Here is a 21,258-nt window from a genome sequence, read left to right on the forward strand (position 1 = left end):
CCAGTATGCATGGTGCTAAGGCTATATAGTCTGCTTTCGTCTGCTTGATTGGCTGCTCTAGTCCTTGTCATCGCCTTGTTCCCACTTTCTATTGCAACATGAAGAAATTAAAAGAATTTAATTTAGGGTCGACTATAGTACACATAATTATTAAATATGTCTCTTGGATAAATCTATTATTTAGTTTTCAAGTTTTAAGTTGAATATAAAGTTGAAATATATGTTATGAAATATTTTTTCTTAGTGAGAATAAATCTAATTATGAGTGCTAGGGATATAGGAATAGGTATATTAATTGAGGTTTAGACCCGTGCTTATATACAAAAATGGATGGATTACATTCACTCTGAAATATATAGTCTATATGTTTTAGTATTATAATTAGTGTACTACTTAGACAGGGTAATAAATGTATATACATCCATATATTTATAAACATTATACCATCCTCCTCTCTAGAAGATGAAAAAGTGATGACAATAAATTAAATGAAATATCTAGAGCTTTTGTTGGATGATTACAAACTACTATAAGAATCTGAAACTCTTACAAAATTACTAAAAAAATTGTTGACAACTATAACTGAAACAAAACCTAGAGTCATGGCATAAGCATCAGTCAATTATAGAATCCCGATGAACTAATTACAACTCTATATGCAATTGCTAAATGCTTAAATCAATATCAAAATCATAATTTTGAACCAAAATAAGGGACTTTAAGAGCCATTGCAATCTATAAAGCACCATTGCAAAAAATAATATATCCCATCTCTAAGTTTATTTGTTGACAATCCTCCAATACCATCATTAACTTAGACTTATGACCATAAGTAAAATTTACCTCTTCGTATTTGTTTAGCATTGTATATAGGAAATTGAACTCACTCCATTTATCCTCTATATCCTTTTTATTATAAGTAACTAAAAAGAATGATTTGAAAAATAATCTATAGGATTCAAATATAAAAGGAAAGGGTTTATGAATAAAAGTGCACCCCCTTTTCTAACTAACCTTTTCAACATATAACTCACATTGATTAATGGAAAAATTAATAAAAATGTCTACACTTCTAAAGGAACAAATAGATAAAACAAAGACTTTCAATAACACTCATAATTAAAGACATACACTCAATTTGAAACTCTAGCCAAAGTGATTTAACCCTTGGAACAAGGGAATATTCAACACCAAAATTGATCAAAAACACTACTAATGAATAAAAGTAAGATTCTCAACTTCATGCACATATGTAACATCTAAACTAATATGAGGACATAAAACATTTAACTCAACACTGGACTAAAAATGAGAATTATAAGAGTCATAAATGATTAGTGTGCAAAGAGAAGAAAACACTATAGATAAGAAAGAAATTGAAAATGTGGCTCAAGCTGATAAATAAAAAAAGGTTAGGAAAGAGTAAAAGGTAAAGAGAAATAATCAAATGACAAATTGAAGGATTAACACCTACCTCGTGAAATCTCCACTTCATCTCCAAAGTTATCTTCATAATAATTAAGTTTGTCAAAATGATTTGGAATCCACTTGGGTTTATACACATCGTCTTCCCATAAATTTGATCCTTGAATATTTTCCAAAAATTAGACTGCATCATCCATAACTCACTAATCGATATCACACTTATGCTTCATCTTAACCAAAGATGGTAGAACAGGACAAACCATATAATCATATCCCACAAAAGTTGGAGATGGTAGCACACCAAAGATGAATATAGCACCAATATAATCACACTTCACAGCATAAAAAGTTTAATCCAACAGAATAGTATTAATAGCCTTAAGTGATGTACTTTTTAATTGATGATAGGATGGCATAGTAGAAGAAGAGAATGCAATGAAAATCAAAAGAAAGAATAAATCTAACCACAGTAATAGCTAAAGTTCTAGATTTTGCAAAAAACTAATATACATCTAAATCTAAAAGAGAATGAAGGAATAAGAACAAAAAGCACAATCCCAAATACTAAAGTAAAACATTGTTAAAAAATTTTGCTCTTTAGGGACAAATTGTAATGCTTCTCATCTCCATTAATGTGAGTGCATGAAATATGGAAATGAAATACAAAAATGTGCATATCAATTAGCTCAAAAACTTTAGCTTATATACAAAAGTGAGTGGTCCAAATTAAAATTAATCTTACAGCTACCAAAATTTTACTATATTAATATTAGTATACAGCATCATAGCTGTACACTTGGGCCTCGCATAACAATTTTAAAATAATATAACATAGTATAACAATTATTATTATTTAGTAACAGAGAGAGAGAGAGAGAGAGAGAAACCAATTAGATCCATTGGTATAGCTTTGTAAACCAAACTCATCAATTAAAAGAGTGATGATGTTAATGTATGTGTATAAACAAAAGAGAATCCATTGTGTTCCACTGTAATTCTTGCAAGAAATTGAAGTATGAGATGATGTGTAAGTAAGAAATTATAAAATAAAGAAGACAATGTAATAATATACTTATAATTTTGCAATTTTCCTTCCTCCAAGTGAATTCTTAAGAGGTCACCAACTAAGGTTTTTGTGAGGCATCATCCAATGAAGATCTCCAGAAAGACTATGTTACTGTTGAATATTGTTGGAGAAAAAATAACAATTTCAAATATTTAAAAACAAAAACTAAACTGTCAGAATTTACTAAAAATCCTAGACATGTTAATCTAATTGCATATTAACTGTTAGATGGTAGACTATATTAAAACATTATTCCCATTATCCTACAGATTATTCGTGGTAAAAAGCGTCTGCCACGTGGAGATTCGGATTAACTGTTTCCTTGCTGCGAAGAGCCCTAAAAACGTTATGGCGGGGCGGTGGTTCTTCCTTCTTCCATCGGTAACCGCTCTCCGCGATTGCTGCGCGCCATAGAAAAATTGTTTAGATTGTGATTGTCTCTCAATGCAGCATTCGAGTTCTTCTCTCCAGGGTTTCTATCAGTGATGTTATTGTCGCCCCGTATTTCTCATTTTCACGCAGCGGCATTCTAATCGCTAAAGCATCAAGAAATCTCAGCTCGTTTGAGTAGTTGCTGACTAAATTTCTTCTTTTCTTTCTTTTCTTCAGCGAATTTTAGGAAGCTCCGAAGAACACACCCGGGTCGTGTAAGAATTTTTCATCTCTTGACATGATGGTGATAGTTGTTTATTTTTTTCAGAGGCGGTGCTGGCTATGGCTGAAATCACTTCATCTTACAGTGTTGTGGACACCGACCATGAATTCGCATTTCCGCAAGCCTCGAAACAAGAAAGCAAGGCTCTTGATGCTCCAGAAAAGGATCAAAGTAGCTGCCTGAATGCTTCACCAGACGAAATCCTTGAGCTTCTTAAAGGAGACCACTCTTGCGAGGCAACCAAACTCATCGAGGAGTCTGGAATGATCGAAGTGGATGAAGCTCCCTCGGAAGATCGAATGCATGCCTCGACGATGGTGTACAGCTTCATTGGTGATCCGGGTGCCTCTTTTCTGGGAAACGTTGACACCAAAGAGCGTGACTGGGTTTCTATCCCAGCTCCGGTTAAACCAGAAGATCAAGCTGCTTCTATCGTCTACGATCAAGACACTCTCGCAAAATCGCCAGAAAACACAGGATGGATTTCCGTGGACGTGCCTGGCCATCAGAAACAATCCGACGATACGTGCTCGGTACCGTGCTCGCTGGTGGAATGGATAACTGTGGACATGCCTCCGAAAACTGGACAAGCTGACGCATCGACGAAGCGAGGCATGCAGTATAGCGAGCATGTTTGCGTCAGCTTCTCGGAGAGAACTCAACAAAACTCCGGGGGTCACAAGTACTACTCGGCTGCCAGTTCGCAAGCTTGCGGCATTGGACCGGTTCCAAGGACACGCAAAAGGCGAACGATTTCTGGGAAGATCAGAGCAAGAATAGAAGCACTTGAGAATTCATTCCGACAGGTAAAACAGTTCGAACAGGTTTCATTTACCTTTGTAACATTGCTGTACGCACAGGAGCTAGACCGCTTGAATTCCCCGCTCACGAAAGTGAAAAACAGAAGAATTCACGAGGGTCTGAGACGTGGAGCTGCCGCAGCTGTTGCCATTGACGAGGGAGGAGTGCCAAACTTTAAGGAAGTGCAGCAAAGAATAAAGCGGCTGAGTTTGTGCGAGGAGAAGCCACCGAGGCCAATCCATCAGCTCGGTCGATTCGAAAGCCAGGCAGCGACGTTCCCAGCGACGTTCCGGTCTCAAGTGCCGGAAACTGTCATTAGCGAGTGCCAAAGCTCGCAAGCTAACAGTGACGGGTCCTCCATGGTCCCGGAAACAAGTAACGAAGTGAAAAACGTTTCCGAGCAGCTATTGCCTGAACTAAACCGTGGAGTGGAGCCCGATGATGAGCCAGTGAAACCGGATAATTTCGAGGATGAAGAATGGGAGCTCGCAGGAAAAAACGGTGCACAGCCAGACCAAGAAAAAGAGGTAATTATATGTTTACTTTTCTCTCGCTGAAGTCTTCGTGCCTTCTTCACAGTTTGAACTTGAAGGAGTTCCAGTGGAATTGACAGAGGGAATTCCCAAGTGCAAGAATCAAACTTCTGTGGGTGGATTGGTTAAGCAGGTAAACCGGCCACCTGAGAGCTTTTCGTATGTGTTCCAGTTTATTCAGTCCGTGTTTACTAGCTTACAGGTTATCAGTGGAGCAGCGCTACTGGCAGGACTCATATTTTTGTGGCCAAGGGGTAACAACTTGATCTGGAGGTGCGCGGGTGGATTAGAGTTTCTTTTTGCAAATTTGCCTCTTTCTTTCCACAGTTTCTTCGTGTTTATATTTTGCTTGCTACTCCCGGGGACTTGATCTTTCTGACCATTGTGTTTTGTTCTTTGCTCGCGTCCCTGTTGTTCGTAAAGGGCTCCTCAGAAAAGGAAGAGGCAAGCATAAGAGACTTTCGTTATCTCAAGTTTAATCGTATTAACGTGACAATGTGTGTAGGTACAACGTGGTGACGAAGGCAAGCTCGTATCAGGAAATTGCTTCTTACAGTGACTACAAGAAATCGCCAGGAAACCGGTTTAATCTGGAAGTAAGAACCCAAGCTAAATTGCTCTAATCTGAGTTTATCTTCGTGCAAGTGTTTCAAGGGATGAAAGTAGCACAATTCATTGGACTTTCATAACAAATAGAATTACTATCAGTTTAGTTCACGGGGAGATCTCTTTCCACATTAGCTCAAATCACAATGCTCAATTACAGAAAAACGCTGTAGCGTGGGCTTACTGTTAAGTGTTGCTAGATCCAATTCAGACTTGTGAAACTCCAAAGATTCTTGCTGTAAGGACAAAAGTTCGGGAGAAGGGAATTGTCTTCAAATAACAGGGTAAATGTTTCAAGCACTAATAGTTTCTCAATCTTATTGTCGGGGAAGCCCGCAAAGGTTCTAGCCATTAATTAGTCTGTAAGTCAAGGAGCTTTAGAATCAACTTTGACACGAACGCAAGTAATTACAGATCTAAAACGCAGCTTTCGCATGCCCGTGGGAATCCTTTGGTCCTCTTTTAGCAGCCGATAGTAGAAGTATTTTGATTTTCCAGAAAAGCTGGGGACCAAATAGATTGGGTTGAATTGGACACGGCAAAAGATACAAAGTGGTGTTCCTTAAGTCTCTAATCTCGTAGCTTCACGACGAGTATCAACGTGTTCCAAAAGCGTGATTGGTTCCATGGGGGAATGTGCGTTAAGGCTTTGATATTAATCTTTTTCTCTTGATGTTATGTAATTGTGAGCGTGCCGGAGTGGTTATCGGGCATGACTAGAAATCATGTGGGCTCTGCCCGCGCAGGTTCGAATCATCCTGCCGCTCACGTTTACATCTTGGAATTTTATGCTTTTCGTTGAATACTAAAAAGCCTTAAAGCACGTGAATCTCGTGAATAAAAGCATGCACGCTCGTTGAAAAGAAAGATTTAGTTTTGGCTAGGTTTAGTTCCGCCTAATCTTGTATTGAATGAAAGCATCCACTACCTCAAAAATATCTCTGTTCATATGTTTGAGGATCCCATAGCCATAATATTGTTCTCTAGAAAGTGGGAAATACTGTTCAGGGTGCTTACTGAAGTGACACTTCAGATTCCTGTACATTAAAACAAGAATCCTCCATTGATGGGAGCATTCTATCTTGGATGTTCTCTGCAATCTCCTCCTATACAGCTTTATGAGACAAGTTGCTCTGCAAGTGTTCCTGGCAACATATCAAGGCCATATGCTCTTTTTTGCTCCATCCTCCACGACGCTTGATCGGCTCCTCTGGTCCCTATCAGAATATATTCAAGTTCATGCTACAAATATTTAATTGAAGGAATACCTTGTCATCGTCGCCTAGTGTGCGTGTTCCATTTCCATTGCACCCCATCCTAAATAAAAGAGCAAAACGTAAAGCAGATTATATAGTACGGACATTAGCGCTTAAATTCGAACCAAAGTTTGATAATTTTCGGGTTTAGGGTTTTGCCATGGGAGGAAGCAAGGTATGGCGACCGCATTCGTTTTCCTTCTAGAGCCATTGCCTTCGCGCATTTTCTTTGCAGCGTTCTGGGGATTTGCTGGCTCTGGAGCGCATCACTCCTCTGGGTAAGCGTTTATTTTTTTCACGGATCGATCGCCTCAAGGTCAAATGCGCTCTTTTGATTTTGACCAGAAAAGAGATTGCGTGTATGTAATGAAGGGGAAAATCCAACGGAACAATCTTCTGATCGTCTGTCAGTCTTGAGCAGGGTCAAAGAATTTTTACCTTTGATAGACACGGCAAATCGCAAGCTTTCTTCGGATGATCAGGTTTTTGTTCGTGTGATTTCTTCTTTGGGATTTACCTTTCAAATCCAGGAGAAAGGCTCAGCGAAACTAGACATAGAGCACTTGACGAATGGAGAAGAAGCTCCTCACATTCGAATGGTACGTGAACTTTGGGAACTTCCACTGACCGGATTTGCAATATCCAGGACCTGGCACTCGGAGTCACGGAACTTTACACGCCGGAAGCCATTTTAGCAGCACAGCAAGCAGTGGGCGGCCGCGTCCAAGATCAACCGGAGCTTCTAAGCAACTCAAGTGATTCCGCCGAGCAAGACACTGGAGAAGAAGAATCCGAAGAATCCGAAGAAGAAGAAGAAGAAGAAGAAGAAGGACCAGAAGAAGTAGAAGAACAAGAAGAAGAGGAAGAAGAAGAAGAAGAAGAAGAAAAACGAGACGATGAAGGAGAAGATGAAGAAGAAAATCAATGAATGAAGACCTCAACAAGAACTGACGACTCTTCAAGCAAACATACGTGATCTATTCACAAGGAATGTTTTTACAGAGAAGATTTGAGATGGCCACCTTTGATCCTCCACCCTGACAATCGCGATGTAGATCGAGGAGCTTGGCTTTCCCGGGCGGTTTAGAGTTATATGCCGCTGTGTGGCCATTGGTGGATGACCAAAGCTTCTACGCTAGTGGAGAGAAGTTCGCGATGCTGCTCTAGAACCTCGTCACTTTGCGGCCTCCATGGAATCGGAGTCGTCGTTAATGGCAATGAAGGCAGCGTATCAACACCATCGAGCTTTATAGCTTTGGCACACCTGCAAAACTTGCGTGCCAAGAGAAATTTGAGACGGTGTCACAGCTTGATCAAGACTTACATGAGAAGGTCGCGCGAGGATATTATTCCATGAGGGAGAACCGATCTCGAAGTCCAGCATTGGCTTGCTTTTTATTTTTCGTAACGCAATCGCAAATAGTAGTGAAGTCTTCCTGCAAGCAACACGAGTTAGAACGGGAAACTTTCAAGAATGGAGCTCAGAGCTAGACTGTTCTTGGGAAGTACCAAAGTGATCCACAAAAGCCATACCTTTTGCTGATTACGAAGATGTTGTCACGCGATCCACGTCTCAACGGCGTCACAGCACACGAGGCACGGGATGCTCCAGGTCTGAGCACACTTGTCGACGCTCTCCTTGCACAAGTCGCACAGCACCAGATGCCCGCACGGAATGGCAAACCATCGAGCCGAAGCTGCGCAATCCTTGCAGAGCTTGCACGTCACCCCACTGCATTGGTTCAGAGATGGCGGGATGTTCTCGACGTTGTCCAGGAATATGTTGCGGCTGAACAAGGAGTCCTGGAAGGTGTCGCTTGGCTGCAGAGCTGGAGAAGGCCGTGGCTCTGGCAACTTCTTCGCCTGCTCGAGCCTCGTAGCCTCTGTGGTGGCCGGCGGGACACTCTTGAGGACTACGTGTGTCGCTGGTCCCAAACCCACTGGCTCGACTTTCGGCTCACAGATTTCCGGCCACGCACGAATGAAGTCGCTCAGTTTCTCGAAACCAAGTGCTGTGTGGTCGATCTCCAGCCCACAGGTTGCCCGGAAGTCGCCTTTGAGCGAGCAGAGTGGATAAGATTCCCCTTCCTCGAGGCGCTTGGAAACCTCGGTCAGAAAACCAGGCAGCCAGTCTCGGAACCTCTGAGCCCAGGGAGGAAGCGATGGAGAATTCACCAGGCTTGCCGGAGGAGCGTCTTCCTTCTTCGAGATGTCATCGGCTTGCGGGAGTAAGTCTTTGGCAACACGAGCGTCCAGCACGTCGATCATAGTCTGCCAGGCATGAAAAAGAATGAAGCTTTGGAGAATTTTCAGCAGCGTACCCTCTTTCCATAGATGTACCCGCTCTTCGTCCGGGTCGCTTCAAGGAAAGAGTTCTTGTTCCTGAATGTCACGATGCCAAACCTCCCTCGCTGGCCGTCGGCCGAATGGAATGGAAGCACGACCGCGTCCAAGACCGGGCCGAAATTCTCCTCGAGGAAGCAAAACAGGGCCTCTGCAGACAAATGCGCGAGATTACGAGGCGATCGATGGAAATATCTGCGTAGAAGAGAGGGATTTCGATCGCGAGCGCGAGCGCTTACCCGAATCGACGAACTCAGGCAAGCCGGAGAAGAGAACCTTCTTCATTCTGCGTGAATCGGAGCCCGCCAGCGCTGCGCATTCACTCGAGATGGATCCTGACCTCGACAGCTGCTGGATGAGCGAATTACCCGCGCATTTGGCCCGATCGCTCGGGCGCCTAAGGCCTAGCATCACTCTGTTCTAGGGTTTTAACGTCCCTCCATTTGTTATATACCTCATCTGGTGGTCATTCCGGATGGAAAGTCCAGAAGATTATAGCCCTACATTTTAAAAAGCCCGCCACTGACCTTTATCTTCTAAAAGTCATCCCCGCCGTCCGTTGCCATTGAAAGCATCCAGATCGTCCAGTTCCTATGGATGAGCTATGGCGGTCTTTAGTGCGTTCCTTCCCATTCCGCCACTTTGCTCGCGACGACGATCATGTCAAATATTTCGAGAAAGGCGCCATGGAGCAGCTCGAGCATCCAAGAATTCCTGCATTGTAGGGGCGCTCGTCATCGATGGCCCTTGCGCCAATCCCCAAACCCTCGAGGATTCGATCGATCAGGTATTCTCTCGAGGTTCGCTCTGCGACTTACCGCCGCGGTTCAGGCTAGAGAAGCAATCCAAAGAGCTGTGGACGATGGCAAGAAAACGCAGCAGCTAGAGCTTCTACTCCCGGTGAACCAGCGAGAATTTAATTTTCTCGACACGGAGCCGAGGTACTTTCTATGTTCTATAATTCCAGAGCTACCTATAGATTTTTCGCTCGAGCAGGGACTATCCTTGTGGTGTTGGAGAGGAATTCCAGGCTTGCAGCAAAATGGTCACCGCAATTTTTCGTGGAATGCAAGAAGGTGGCCAAGCACTGGATTCACGAAGAATTGGCGAAGTTGAGAACGAGATGGATCCAGTCGGATTGATCTATCCTTCGTCGAAGACCATTGCAGCCGTGGTCTTTCCTATAGCCGAGACACTCAACCAGGTAAGTTCCTCTCTCTCGAATCCTTGGTTTTGGATTATAAAGCTTTCTCATGGCAGATTAGATCTTTGGTCAAGAGCGATCCAACAAGGCCACTTCTTCTGGTAAATCCACAGTGGAAAGCATCGGGCCAAGTTGTTTCGGACTTTGGATTTGGACCATGGAAAAGGTTGGTTTTTGAGATGTTTTTCATCGACTTTTGATAATCATATTTACAGGAAAGCTGAGGAATTCTTGGAAAATTTCGAGAGAGTCTACAGCCTCATTGAGCAACGAATCGGAGAAGCCTCAAACGTTACATCCTCTTCCACTGGAGGAGTGGTCCGGCTTCTAAAATGTTATTCCTATGACTGGCACGTAAGTTTGAGCTTTAGGACTACGAGAAAAAAAATCGTCCTCATGGTTTTTGGTGGGTGGAAACAGGTATACTTGATGTCCTGGGATGGAAACAGCGAGCTCCTTGGAAAGTTTCCAAACCAGCCGACGTATAAAGAGCTTGAAAGCCTCGTTTCACAGGTATCGCTGCTCGAAATCGTTCTTCTCATGTTAACGTTGATGTGTCCAGGCACGAAAGGCGATGCCATGGAAAGCACCTCCAAGGATGCTTGGTGGCTCAGAGCCAGCACCACCTCCACTGCCGAAATCTCTTTCAGCGCCACTCACAGCCGATGAGATTGATGCTATGGAGGCAGCGGCAGTGAGGCGTGCATTGATCGCCCTGGGCCAGCCATCATCCGGAAGAATCTCTACTCTGAGAGAAAGATTGAAAGAAGCTCAGCTCCAAAGACCGTCAGCCTAAAACCTTTGCGTTTTTTTAACACGTACACTATATATCAGCTCTCGAGGAAGATAACAGTGGAAGACCAAGCGCAACGATGGAGTAAGGCGGCAGTGAGAGTTCCATGTCGGTTGCCGCGCTAAGGAACAAGCTCGTTATAGGCACCACCTGTAAAAAATTCTCTATTGCTCGATCGTGAATAGAATGGACTTGGCTTACCTTATGAGGATTCTGGAACGAGTTTTCATCCATGAGGCTTTCGCTAGAAAGAACTGTGATGGTCGAAGCAAAAATATCGATCTCGTTGGACAAAACTCCCTCCAGAGACACTCGAATCTCTACTGGAAACTGTCCATAGTTCACAGCCTGCTCGACGTAATCACTCGTTAGCATGCTATGCGAAAAGAATTCTTTACCTTTAACACGAGGCTGGTTCCATCTTCTATGCGTACAGCAGATAAAACTACGGGTACCGCGCTTGTGTTTAAACTCTCGACCGCGAACGGTAAAAGTTTTGCCCCGTTTGACATCTTAAAGAAGTGCTGCATCCAATAGCTTGGTGTTCCATACTGTTGCCATGAATCGAAAACTATAGCATCGGGATTCCATCTAGACAAGATACCAAAGCTTGTCAGTAAAAATTTGAGAACTTAGAAAATAGTTTCCATACCGCCTGTTGTTTGTGTTGACAAACAATGGAGCATAGCTTGCCATTTCGACTATGTCACTGCCAAGGTGCTTCGTTCATTAGCAGGACAAGACAAAGAGAAGAATGCTTTGATCAAACCTGTTGAGCTCTATACCAATCAGGAATGCTGCTTCCGCAAGAGCAGCAAGAAAGCTTCCCTGTCCTGCGTCGCTCTTGACAACTGCATACTCGCTCACAAAAACCTGTAGAATACACATTGCAATAAATATACCGGTGCTTGTAATCACATCTGATACCTTCGGACCATCCCTGGAAACGTGATTGAATTTATGAACCATCGAGAACAAAGTGTTTGCAGACGTATAGATCTGAAAGAGAGAGCGTAAAAAAAATTTCGAGATAAAAACAGGCTTTACGTACATGGAAATCGAACAGATCAGCCGGGTGACCAAGAGGTTTTAGTGTTCCATCGCAGTTAGATATCAGATTGATATCTGGATATGCTTCCTTTATCGCATAGTAGAACTTTAGATAGTTCGCTGCAGCCAAAGTCTGAATAAGTTAAACAATAGAGTATCCAAATAAGTAGCTCACCGTGGTAGTACTGCCTCTCGCAGTCTTCATTACCAATAGCCATGTAGAAAAGAGGGAAAGGTTCGGGATGTCCCATAGCCTCGCGAACTCGACCCCATTTACTAGTCATAGGTCCCCTTGCAAACTCAATACCGTCAAGAATGTCCTGATAGTGTAAAAGTATTTTACGTATTTCACGAGACAACCAGGTTTTCTTAAGTGATCCAAACCTGAATGAAAGGATCAAGAAGCTCCGGTAAAACCTCGTCCGAGTGACTGATCCCTGCAAGAACAAAACATGCAACAACTCAAAATACTACTCCAAGCTTCCAAAAATGTACCGTTATTGAAAACCCAGACAGGCAAGGTCTCCAGGTCCTCTGAAAGCTAAAAGCTTCATCACTTGAGTAACTACGTCGCGAAGCTTGAAAAAAAGGGAGTACCTGGAGAAGCTCAAAAAACCCGAGCCCGTCATCCGACCAATAATTCCACTTATCACCAAAATGACCAGGCCTTTCCTCCCAGGGGCCGACTGTATCTCTCCATCTCCACGCGTTTCGCAGGCTTCCACCTTCAACATAACATCCGCCTGGAAAGAGTTGTGCTTAACTTGAAAAGCCTGATAGATTTCGTCACCTGGAAAACGAACGAATCCTGGCTTTAAATCTTCAAGCATGAGCGCAAGCTCCTTTCGGAATCCATGTCCCTGCGCAGAAGATATTGGAAACGTATGTTCCGATGCACGAGTTACCTTGTACGTCTCTTCAGGCATCGCTGAAACCTGGTCGAGCCATAACACTCTTTTGTGCATGCTTGTCAGAGCAAGTCGAGCGTAGTGATCGGTGTCAAAAGCTTCCAAAACCATCTCGTGTTTGCTCCATTCCTCTGCCTCTGAAGCGTCCAATCTTTCCAGAGTGTGCATTAGAACGAGAGGAAGAGCTAGGTAATAAAAAAAGAGACTTACATGAGATCACTTTGAGCCAAAGTTGTTGTTCCATCTCTTGACGTAAACGCAATGGAAAGATTGACTTTGTCGAGAGATCGTATCCAGAGAGAAACTTTGTATGTGTTCCCAGCTCGAATGTCCTAAAAACAAAACATGATCAGCTCCAAGCTTTGCATGCAAGAAACTGCGACGATCACCATTCCCCAAAAGCCTGGATTGGCGATTCCCACCCCACCTTCCACCTCTCGAAGTACTTCCATCCTCAAAGCAACTGGGTTTCGCTCAAAGCAAGAGGATCGTTCCGACTCCAGCCACACCTGGGAGTCGTCACCAATCGCGTACCATGGCGCTAAGTTGGATGGAGTGTTTTGGCCCCCAGACTCAAATCCTATAGAGAAAAATCGTATCAAATTCCATGGACAAGAAGATAGAAAAGAATCACAAAACCAGGCATCGCTCTTCGAGAAAAGGTAAAGAAATCCATCTCGGGAGACGAATTTGAAAGAAAGAATTACCTCTGTTACTGACGAGCTCGGCCCAGAGACCTCCTCCCCCTGCATGGTTGATTTCCTGGGCGATCGATCGAAATTTCAGACAAAATCGATGAAAAAATGCAGCTCAAACCTCGAAGAACACTCCAAACAGCGTGGATGGAATCCTCCGGCCAGCGCTTCCAGCATCCACTCGCATGGCGAGATCGGCGGCATCGATCGCTCGCGGCGCCACGAAAGCGAAGACGAAGAACACCGCTAGCAGCATAATAGAGGAGCTCATTATTTACTCTCTTTTTTTTAGGGTTCTTGGCCTTAGGGATTATGGCCAAAAAAGCGAAGAGGAGGACGCAGCAGCGATTTCGTCCACCGCGGCCGGATCAGCAGCCCTCTGGTGAGTGTAGCGATGAATCTCCATCTCCAGCAGTGGAATCAGCTCCTGGCGAGCATAGGAATGGCGATGGATTGGAGCTAGAACAGGCGGTCAAGTGCCGGCATTTCACCCGCGGGGTGGATGTCGAGAAGCTCGGGGAGAAGCTGCGAGAGGCCGCCTCGCAGCACTGCCTGGATTGCTCTAAGAAGCAGCCAAAGGATGGGAAGAAGAAGCCGGTGAATCGAAAGAAGAACCAGCAAGAGAACGAGGACTCCTCCTCGCTGTGGTTTTGCCTGGCCTGTGCTCACGTCGGGTGTGCTAAGTCTGTGGAGGAGACTTCGTCGGCAGTCCAGCTCCCTCTCGGACATGGTCATGCTATCGAGCACTTTAGGAGGAACAGGCATCCTTTCGTTCTCCAATGCGGGGATGCGAGTTCTATATGGTGCTTGGATTGTCAGGGAAGTATCGCGACGCAGGCTTCGATCATAGATGGTTTTCCTGGTCTCGGAGCCAGGGGAAAGCTTCTGCAGCAGGCAGTGAGGCTGATCCAGGAGAGTTCGATGAGTGAAAGTGATGGTGCTGGGAAAGGAAAGGAGGAGAACGAGAGCGTGAGTGCTACTCGTTCCGCTACTTCTACTTCAGTGGAGTGCTCGTCACCGAAGAATGGGATCGTCCGGGGTCTCGTCAACTTGGGGAATACGTGCTTCTTCAACTCGGTCATGCAAAACTTGCTCGCGGTGAGGTACTTGAAGGACTACTTTCTCAATCCTGTCGCTGGTGGTGCTTCCGAGGGACCTCTCACGTCTGCGCTGAGGAGGTTCTTCCTCGAGATCAATGGTGACAATCTGGAAGCGTTCTCGGGGAATGCCAAGAAGCGGCATCGCGACTATACTACGTATAATCCGAAGGGTTTGTTTGGAGCGCTGTGTTCGAAGTCTTCTCGGTTTTCTGGCTATCACCAACAGGATAGCCACGAGTTGCTGCGATGCCTTCTCGACGGTCTTCAGGTCGAGGGGAAACATAAAGAGTCGGAGGAGAAGAACTCAACCAACGGAAAAGAAGATCATACGTTCGTCGACCATCTCTTCGGCGGACAGTTTGCGAGCACGGTTACCTGCTGTGAGTGCGGCCATTCTTCGTCAGTTTTGGAACCTTTTCTTGACGTTTCTTTGCCAATCCCTTTGTCACACAGCTCCAAGGGAACAACAAGCACTTTCAAGGTAGCAAGCAAGGTGCAAACAAACAACGCATGCTCGAAGAGGGAGGCCAAAGCGAAGAAGGCACTTGAAAGGAAAAGGAAAGTATTGCAGCCGAAAGCTTCTTTCCAGATCAAGTGCGAGAAAAACATCGGTGAAAAGATCAGCGAGACGGCCGTTGAGAAACAAGCAGAAACAGGAAGTGTGATGGATGACCTTTCGTGGCTGGACTACGTAGGGGACGACTTCGTAGATGTCACTTCTCAACAGCAGTTTTCCGACCACGATGAGAATCGGCTAGAGGTTACGGTGGCCGAAGAAGGTGGCTCGGAACTCCGTGATGAAGGGAAGGCAGTGGCAGAAGTCGATGCAACTACATCAGGTCCTCTGGGAGGTGAAGGAAAGGAAGCAGACAATGCCGATAGCATTGTAGGTGAAGGTGTTACAACTATAGCAGCTCTACCCGGGAAAGAGGAAGAAGACCTTTCGAAAGTGGGGAAAGAGGAAGACGACCTTTCGAAAGTGGCCGATGTGACTATAACAGGTGTGGAAGATAGTGTAGATAATTCAGAGGGGCTCCCTTCTGCGGGCCCTCCTGCAGTGATTTTACTGCCATACTGGGAAGGTGACAATCAAGCATCATCGAACGTACAGGACGGCTGGGAGATGCTTGCGCCTAGCGAGGTTGATGGTATAGCAGATCTTTTTTTCGAGGAGGAGGCCAGCACTTCGGTCACTGTGTTAGGCTGCGCGGAGCGTCCTGGGACAAGCAGTACGAACGCCGCAAGTGTGGAGGAAACGGAAGAGATTGAAGACATCATCGAGAAGAGCATCACGGCAAAGTCTCTGGAGGGATGCCTCCAGGCTTTTACCAAGCTGGAAGTTCTCTCCGGTGAGAATGCGTGGGGCTGCGACAACTGCACACGGAGGTCCTGTGACTCGGCGGATTCAACGATTGTTGATGGGGATGAGGACGGTCCTACTTGTGACGCTGAAGCTCGAGGAACGGAACCGACGTCATCTCAAGCAGGTCCATGCAGCATGGAGGAGAAAGGCGAGGACGAAGACGGGAATGATACGTCTTGTGGCAAGCCAAAAACGAAACAGGCACACAAGGGAGGAAGCAGCAGCAGAAGCAGCAGCAGCACCAAAGTTTTGGTAAAGAGAAAGGCGACAAAGCGGCTAGTTATACGAAAGGCGCCTCCGGTGTTGACGGTTCACCTGAAGCGATTCGCCCAAGACATGCGTGGACGACTGAGCAAGCTCACGGGTCACGTAGCATTCGACGAGCTCCTCAACTTGAGCCCGTTTCTCAGCGCCTCCAGGTAAGCGCCTTTGTTTTTTCTTCCTCCCTTTTCGTTTTTCTATTCCATGGCTTTCTGGTTCTTTTGCTGGAATGTCGTGTGTAACTAATGATGCCTTTTGTCCGCTTGTTTTGCAGGGATGGCGGCTTATATCGCCTGGTTGGAGTCGTGGAGCACTCGGGCACCATGAAAGGCGGGCATTACGTCGCGTTTGTCCGTGGAGGAAGCGCCGGGGATGGCAAGGAGAATTTTTGGTACTATATCAGCGACTCGGACGTGCGAAGAACAACGCTGGATCAAGTTTTGAGAAGCGAGGCCTACCTCCTTTTCTACGAGAGAGTTTGACAGAGCCCGAGTAAGCTGGTTTCATTTTTCTCTTCTAAAATTCTTTCTGCGGATTCGCAAACCAAGTGTACAGTGGCAACAGACAAACAGCAGCATTCTCGCTGGTGGTCGATCGATTTCAACTATTTTCTTAGCTCGATGCGGGATCCAACTGGATAGTGTAAAGCAGATCTGCGTTTCCCGTGGAGGATCAGATTTCCGATGAGATTTCCGATGTGGAGATGGAAGCTGCCGTATCCGGAGACAAGCAAAAACAAAAGACAAAGGATTCTAGAAAGAGCGTTGGACGATCTCCCGACCATTTGAAAACGCACAGGCATATCTCTTGTCTGGCATCTTCTCGCGAGTGAAACATGGCTATGATCTTCGAATTACACGTTTTGCTTATAATGATCTCCACAAAAAAGGAAGTTTTACAACAAAAAAAAAAACCGAATAAAAAATGTATAGCAAACCTTTTTTAATTTACGCCACTAATTTTTCAGCTCTTGTGTTGGAAGAAATAACCTGGGAAATTTACCATGTTGATCCTGTCCGAGTAAATTACTTGGTTCTTGCAAGAACCTTGGACTCCATCCTCGATCGGGCTGGGGGTTTGGAAAATCCCCTGCGAATGCGGCCTCGAGTTGGGGAAATTCTTGAGATAGAACATTTGCTCGGGAGAGATTGTGGGCTTTTGATCCAGGATATGTTGTTGGTGGTGGCGGTGATCACTTGTTCTAGAGCTGTTGTTATAGAGGCTGAGAGTGGGAAGATCATTGTACCGAGTATCCAGGAGGCAATTATCCACTACAGGATCACTGGAGTTTAGAGCTGAGGAAGCGTTGTGGAATTTGAGCTGATCAATCAAAGGCGCTCCACTGTTTGCAGTGAAGCTCGTGGCGGATCCAATTCCTCTCGCTCCAAGGGATCCATTGGCTTGAGCCTGATCGCCTTGCTGCTCGTTCGAGAGCATGGCGGTGAAAGAGCCCAGCCTCGGCAAGCAAATCTTGGAATCGTCAATGTCGGGCAGGGACGCCAGGACCTCCTCCAGGCACGACTCATCGTCCGCGTCCATTTTCACGTTCTCGCGGCTTGGCGCTTCTTGTGAGGCCGCGGGGCTCTTCCAATCGCTCGATTGCTTCTTGTAGATCCGGCAGAGAACCCAGTCGTCCAGCTGACCAAAAGAAAGAGGAAGAAAAACCCATCAAAACCCATCCCGCGATTGCCGAAAAGAACTCTCCCTCGCGAGAGATTGATCCAAGAACACAGATCCATATAATATAACATAGAACGCTCAAGAACACACAAGGCTCTATCACTTACCCGGAGAGATCCCTTCTTGCGCAAGCTCAATCGATTGCTGGCGCCGCTGGCGTCGGCCAATCGATACTCGTGCATGATCCAGCTCGTCTTCAATCCCTTGGGCGCTCGTCCCCTGTAGAACACCAGCGCCTTCTTCACGCCCACTTTGCATCCATCGCTGGAGATGGGCTTGTCGGTGCCAGTGGCCTTCCAGTAGCCCGACCCGGCTGCGCGGTTGGGCCGAGCTCCATTCGGGTACTTTCGATCGCGGGGGCTGAAGAAGTACCACTCGCGCTCGCCAAACAAGGCCTTGTCCGGGAGATCCCACGGATCAAACTTGTAGAGATCCACCTCCGCGATGATTGGCACTGCGAATGGCCGCGACGCCGCCCGGCGCGCGAGGTAATGCACGACCAGCTCCTCGTCCGTGGGGTGGAATCGAAAGCCCGGCGGGAGCTGCAGTGAATTCACAGCCTTCTTCGAATTGTGCTCCATCCAATTCGCTCGATCCCTTCGCAAAGAAGGGAGAATCCTCTCTCTTTGCTCACTCTTTCTTCCTCGCTCGCTACTTACCACTCCTCTTTCTTTGGATGGAAATTTCGCGGGCTTCCAAAATGCTTCCTAGGGAGCCTAGCTCGCAATTTAAACACTCCAGCTCCCTGGATTAAAATTTTTATCCAAAGTTACCTTGCTTATTTTTTTTGGTGGCCATCGTTTTCCCCCCGCTGGGTCATTCGCATTGGCTCCATCCGATGAGTCAGCACATACAGCTGTTCGGCTAAAAGTAAAGGGAGAATGTACGTGAATATGCCACACTCGCCTGGCCTTTTTCTACAAGGTAACAGTAAAAACATGTGTCAGTCAAATGCATGCGCATGGCTCGCCGTACGCACAATCACCGCTCGCACGGTGTGGAAAATGTGCGGGGAATTATGCGGACCGGATCTTTTTTTGCTGGCGTCACTGAGGTGACGGCGGGGTGAGGTCATTTGGCGTGCCGACGACCAGCGGCCAAAATGGCAACACGCGTCCCAGATTGGCGGTGAGGCCTAGATAAAGTATTTTGGGAAAAAGCTTGGACATGCCATGTTAGCTTGAGCTTAATCAGTTTTAGCAATAGTTTGTGAATCAAAATAATTAAATATATTCCAATCTAAAGGCAGACTTTCTCTGTAAACTTTCTTTAATTCGTTAATTTACTTGTTTTGGTTTGTTATTGATATCCAATCTAAACTTTCATAAATTTTCTCTAATTCTAATGTAATCAGTATTTGATGTTAATTTGTCTACTTTTTAAAGGATGCATAAATAAATTGCTACACTTTGCATGTAGCAATACTTGGTTTTCTTAAAAGTAATTTTATTATTACTAATTAATCCAGTTGATCAAATAAAGTTTATAATTATAAGCATGTTTGTAATTTATAAACACAAGATTAATCTTATTGCATATCAACCATTAGATTATAGAATAAAAAATAATATACTAGAAAGGGTTTAAGAAAGTTTGTAAATTATAAACATGTTTATAAATTATAGATACAAGATTAATTTAAATGAATAACAACCATTAGATGGTAGAATATCCTAAAATATCCAAGTATATTCTAGATATATCCATTACCTGTTTAAGCAAACCAAAAAGACATCTAAAAACTAGAGATTATCAACTTGTATCTATTACAAGCAATTTATAATCTGAATTTTGGGGGGAGGTACACCTCCCAAGAGAGAGAGGTTTACTTGGGGTGGGTGGCCTAGCAAAAAATTTTGCACACTTGTAAAATATATGAAAAAAAAACTAAATTATTATAACATATACGTGTGACTTACAAAATAATGTTTTAACCACAACTTTTTTCTTATACATTTAGTGCCAACCACATATACATAACAAAGTCCATATTAACACCATATTAGGTATACAATTTTTTGTGTTACATCTCCACATCAAATTTTTTTTACACATCAGCAAGGTTTAAAGTTTGGGTTAAGGCTTGTTTTTTAGTGTACAAGCTAGATTTTAAGCACCTTTTGGATACTATGGACTGAGTTCATTATTGGGGCACTTCCTTAGTGAGGATAGTAAAAAGTACTTTGAGACCAATTGGGTTTGCAATGAATGAAGAAATTTCTGTATCCAATGCCAAAAACCACTACATTTAATGGCCCAAACACCTAAAGAAATGTTTTGCCTTCACACTCTAATTTATTAAACTCACCACCATACTTTATTCAATCACCCTCACTGCCACACTCCAATTGCATTTGCTACCATGCTCCAATCTATTATACTCACCATTGTGTTAGATTAAGGCGCCACACTGCAAATAAATTGTGAGAAATGGGAAGTGCAATTAATTAATTGAATCACGGTGCTTATATTAGGGGGCACTACACTGTGATAAATGAGCCACAACTGAGATAAATGAGTTACAACAGTGAAAAATAAAAAGAGAGAGATGATCACAATTTATGAGAATGAGAAAAAAAAAATACTAAAATTGCACTAATCTTATGTTTTCTAAGATGATGTGGCATAATGCTTATATAGCAATTTGAAGTATCATACCCCATGCATACATGGCATACCCCAAGATAATATCACATGTGTAAATATATAATGCTTTCATGTGCAATCACATATTTGTTGCCATATGTATCCAACAAACAAAAACTGTTGCTTCACCTATATATTTCAAAATGATAAGTAAATAATACATAAATAAATACATTATTTAATCAATTATTGTGGTAGATTAATTGAGGTAAAGACCAATACTTATGTATAGAATTAGATGGACTATACAAAAGCCCCATGAAGAACTGTAACTGGATACTGTAATCTGAAGGCTGCCCGTTTGAATTGAGCGACTTGGGGCTTAAGAACGGATGGGGATCCATAAAGGTGATGGCATACACAAAGACGGTGAGCAGCGAATCTGTTGGAGGCAGAAGGTTTTCAATAGAAGTGAACTAGCTTTCAACCAGCTGGATAGGAGCAGACTCGAGATGAAACGAACTGATTTCAGCCCTGATTCCATCATCAATGGCTTCCAGAATAGTATCCAAAGTATCCACAGGAGCTAAACCATTCATGGTTTCTATGCAAGCCATATTGACATGCTTGACCTCGTCAGAATAACAACCAATCTTTGGAATGAGCCCATCGTGGACCCGTGTTGTTGAAGACAATGTAAGACTGAAGACGTTTGCTATGCACAGCCTTTAGCCACTGCTTGACAGTCCTAATGGATATTCGCTGAACCAGCTCGCCAGACGTGAGCTTTACTATATTGCTCGATATCTTCCCCATGGCGTTCCTTTTGACTCCCTTCCAGTTTGAAGAGGAAGTTCCGATCCCGAGCAAACTCTGCCAACATTCTTCCAACCTGCTCCTTGTTCACCTGCCAGTCTTCCTTCTCAATCTGCC

The 21,258-nt window shown here is 44.4% G+C and overlaps 7 protein-coding genes and 1 non-coding gene across 11 annotated transcripts; 5 read left to right on the top strand and 3 right to left on the bottom strand.

The window, feature by feature from the left end:
- Positions 1-2,852: 2,852 nt before the first annotated feature.
- Positions 2,853-5,197, top strand: LOC9632914. 3 transcript variants are annotated; one of them, XM_024665437.1, is made up of 8 exons: positions 2,853-3,138; positions 3,192-3,952; positions 4,007-4,474; positions 4,527-4,613; positions 4,683-4,753; positions 4,904-4,924; positions 4,986-5,076; positions 5,126-5,197. In XM_024665437.1, exons 2-8 carry the CDS (start codon positions 3,206-3,208, stop codon positions 5,138-5,140), a joined length of 1,500 nt encoding a protein of 499 aa, XP_024521205.1. In that variant the 5' UTR covers positions 2,853-3,138; positions 3,192-3,205; the 3' UTR covers positions 5,141-5,197. The 3 variants fall into 3 exon arrangements, with proteins under 3 accessions (XP_024521205.1, XP_024521206.1, XP_024521204.1); XM_024665438.1 differs by having other exon boundaries at positions 5,135-5,197; XM_024665436.1 differs by having other exon boundaries at positions 2,857-2,872; positions 2,942-3,138; positions 4,986-5,191.
- Positions 5,198-5,771: 574 nt separating this feature from the next.
- Positions 5,772-5,856, top strand: TRNAS-AGA. Its single transcript has one exon. It is a non-coding gene; the product is annotated as a tRNA-Ser (tRNA).
- A 623-nt stretch (positions 5,857-6,479) lies between these two features.
- On the top strand, positions 6,480-7,784 carry LOC9632416 (myelin transcription factor 1). The gene is made up of 5 exons (XM_024665492.1): positions 6,480-6,517; positions 6,578-6,620; positions 6,688-6,824; positions 6,873-6,941; positions 6,989-7,784. The coding sequence occupies exons 1-5, from the start codon at positions 6,503-6,505 to the stop codon at positions 7,268-7,270; spliced, it is 546 nt and encodes a 181-aa protein (XP_024521260.1). The 5' UTR covers positions 6,480-6,502; the 3' UTR covers positions 7,271-7,784.
- On the bottom strand, positions 7,300-9,096 carry LOC9632417. Its single transcript, XM_002991652.2, has 4 exons — positions 8,925-9,096; positions 8,664-8,836; positions 7,876-8,613; positions 7,300-7,778 (listed from the first exon to the last, which is right to left on the bottom strand). The coding sequence occupies exons 1-3, from the start codon at positions 9,094-9,096 to the stop codon at positions 7,900-7,902; spliced, it is 1,059 nt and encodes a 352-aa protein (XP_002991698.1). The 3' UTR covers positions 7,300-7,778; positions 7,876-7,899.
- Positions 9,097-9,250: 154 nt separating this feature from the next.
- On the top strand, positions 9,251-10,887 carry LOC9632915. Of its 2 annotated transcripts, XM_002991608.2 has the most exons (7): positions 9,251-9,472; positions 9,517-9,626; positions 9,682-9,889; positions 9,946-10,055; positions 10,105-10,243; positions 10,310-10,402; positions 10,452-10,887. In XM_002991608.2, the coding sequence occupies exons 1-7, from the start codon at positions 9,290-9,292 to the stop codon at positions 10,683-10,685; spliced, it is 1,077 nt and encodes a 358-aa protein (XP_002991654.1). In that variant the 5' UTR covers positions 9,251-9,289; the 3' UTR covers positions 10,686-10,887. The 2 variants fall into 2 exon arrangements, with proteins under 2 accessions (XP_002991654.1, XP_024521252.1); XM_024665484.1 differs by having other exon boundaries at positions 10,105-10,402.
- LOC9632418 (alpha-L-arabinofuranosidase 1) lies at positions 10,679-13,628 on the bottom strand. The gene is made up of 17 exons (XM_002991653.2): positions 13,457-13,628; positions 13,348-13,402; positions 13,030-13,220; positions 12,851-12,972; positions 12,638-12,791; positions 12,523-12,592; positions 12,330-12,475; positions 12,228-12,273; positions 12,117-12,169; positions 11,908-12,052; positions 11,734-11,852; positions 11,610-11,681; positions 11,452-11,555; positions 11,335-11,391; positions 11,081-11,273; positions 10,884-11,030; positions 10,679-10,832 (listed from the first exon to the last, which is right to left on the bottom strand). Exons 1-17 carry the CDS (start codon positions 13,604-13,606, stop codon positions 10,713-10,715), a joined length of 1,944 nt encoding a protein of 647 aa, XP_002991699.1. The 5' UTR covers positions 13,607-13,628; the 3' UTR covers positions 10,679-10,712.
- On the top strand, positions 13,624-16,678 carry LOC9632916 (ubiquitin carboxyl-terminal hydrolase 1). Its single transcript, XM_024665479.1, has 2 exons — positions 13,624-16,217; positions 16,334-16,678. The coding sequence occupies exons 1-2, from the start codon at positions 13,648-13,650 to the stop codon at positions 16,539-16,541; spliced, it is 2,778 nt and encodes a 925-aa protein (XP_024521247.1). The 5' UTR covers positions 13,624-13,647; the 3' UTR covers positions 16,542-16,678.
- A 228-nt stretch (positions 16,679-16,906) lies between these two features.
- LOC9632419 (NAC domain-containing protein 72) lies at positions 16,907-18,459 on the bottom strand. The gene is made up of 2 exons (XM_002991654.2): positions 17,847-18,459; positions 16,907-17,697 (listed from the first exon to the last, which is right to left on the bottom strand). Exons 1-2 carry the CDS (start codon positions 18,318-18,320, stop codon positions 17,023-17,025), a joined length of 1,149 nt encoding a protein of 382 aa, XP_002991700.2. The 5' UTR covers positions 18,321-18,459; the 3' UTR covers positions 16,907-17,022.
- Between the last annotated feature and the right edge of the window lie 2,799 nt (positions 18,460-21,258).

Source organism: Selaginella moellendorffii, unplaced genomic scaffold (assembly GCF_000143415.4).
Source record: "Selaginella moellendorffii unplaced genomic scaffold, v1.0 SELMOscaffold_122, whole genome shotgun sequence".
Classification (NCBI taxonomy): domain Eukaryota; kingdom Viridiplantae; phylum Streptophyta; class Lycopodiopsida; order Selaginellales; family Selaginellaceae; genus Selaginella; species Selaginella moellendorffii.

What these genes read in the sequence shown, in the direction of transcription:
- LOC9632914 (XM_024665436.1), top strand. Translation starts at nt 3,206, where the DNA reads ATGGCTGAAATCACTTCATCTTACAGTGTTGTGGACACCGACCATGAA. An exon ending in GGTAACAACTTGATCTGGAG is followed by an intron (nt 4,754 to 4,903) that starts GTGCGCGGGTGG and finishes TTGTTCGTAAAG; the next exon opens with GGCTCCTCAGAAAAGGAAGA. An exon ending in GCTCCTCAGAAAAGGAAGAG is followed by an intron (nt 4,925 to 4,985) that starts GCAAGCATAAGA and finishes CAATGTGTGTAG; the next exon opens with GTACAACGTGGTGACGAAGG.
- LOC9632416 (XM_024665492.1), top strand. An exon ending in GGAGCGCATCACTCCTCTGG is followed by an intron (nt 6,621 to 6,687) that starts GTAAGCGTTTAT and finishes GATTTTGACCAG; the next exon opens with AAAAGAGATTGCGTGTATGT. An exon ending in AGCTTTCTTCGGATGATCAG is followed by an intron (nt 6,825 to 6,872) that starts GTTTTTGTTCGT and finishes TTTCAAATCCAG; the next exon opens with GAGAAAGGCTCAGCGAAACT.
- LOC9632417 (XM_002991652.2), bottom strand. Translation starts at nt 9,096, where the DNA reads ATGCTAGGCCTTAGGCGCCCGAGCGATCGGGCCAAATGCGCGGGTAAT. An exon ending in GCCTGAGTTCGTCGATTCGG is followed by an intron (nt 8,837 to 8,924) that starts GTAAGCGCTCGC and finishes ATTTGTCTGCAG; the next exon opens with AGGCCCTGTTTTGCTTCCTC. An exon ending in GGTACATCTATGGAAAGAGG is followed by an intron (nt 8,614 to 8,663) that starts GTACGCTGCTGA and finishes CATGCCTGGCAG; the next exon opens with ACTATGATCGACGTGCTGGA.
- LOC9632915 (XM_024665484.1), top strand. Translation starts at nt 9,290, where the DNA reads ATGGCGGTCTTTAGTGCGTTCCTTCCCATTCCGCCACTTTGCTCGCGA. An exon ending in TAGCCGAGACACTCAACCAG is followed by an intron (nt 9,890 to 9,945) that starts GTAAGTTCCTCT and finishes TTCTCATGGCAG; the next exon opens with ATTAGATCTTTGGTCAAGAG. An exon ending in GGATTTGGACCATGGAAAAG is followed by an intron (nt 10,056 to 10,104) that starts GTTGGTTTTTGA and finishes TCATATTTACAG; the next exon opens with GAAAGCTGAGGAATTCTTGG.
- LOC9632418 (XM_002991653.2), bottom strand. Translation starts at nt 13,606, where the DNA reads ATGAGCTCCTCTATTATGCTGCTAGCGGTGTTCTTCGTCTTCGCTTTC. An exon ending in TGCCTGAAGAGACGTACAAG is followed by an intron (nt 12,593 to 12,637) that starts GTAACTCGTGCA and finishes TCTTCTGCGCAG; the next exon opens with GGACATGGATTCCGAAAGGA. An exon ending in CGTTCCAGAATCCTCATAAG is followed by an intron (nt 10,833 to 10,883) that starts GTAAGCCAAGTC and finishes AATTTTTTACAG; the next exon opens with GTGGTGCCTATAACGAGCTT.
- LOC9632916 (XM_024665479.1), top strand. Translation starts at nt 13,648, where the DNA reads ATGGCCAAAAAAGCGAAGAGGAGGACGCAGCAGCGATTTCGTCCACCG. An exon ending in CCGTTTCTCAGCGCCTCCAG is followed by an intron (nt 16,218 to 16,333) that starts GTAAGCGCCTTT and finishes CTTGTTTTGCAG; the next exon opens with GGATGGCGGCTTATATCGCC.
- LOC9632419 (XM_002991654.2), bottom strand. Translation starts at nt 18,320, where the DNA reads ATGGAGCACAATTCGAAGAAGGCTGTGAATTCACTGCAGCTCCCGCCG. An exon ending in GCAAGAAGGGATCTCTCCGG is followed by an intron (nt 17,698 to 17,846) that starts GTAAGTGATAGA and finishes TCTTTTGGTCAG; the next exon opens with CTGGACGACTGGGTTCTCTG.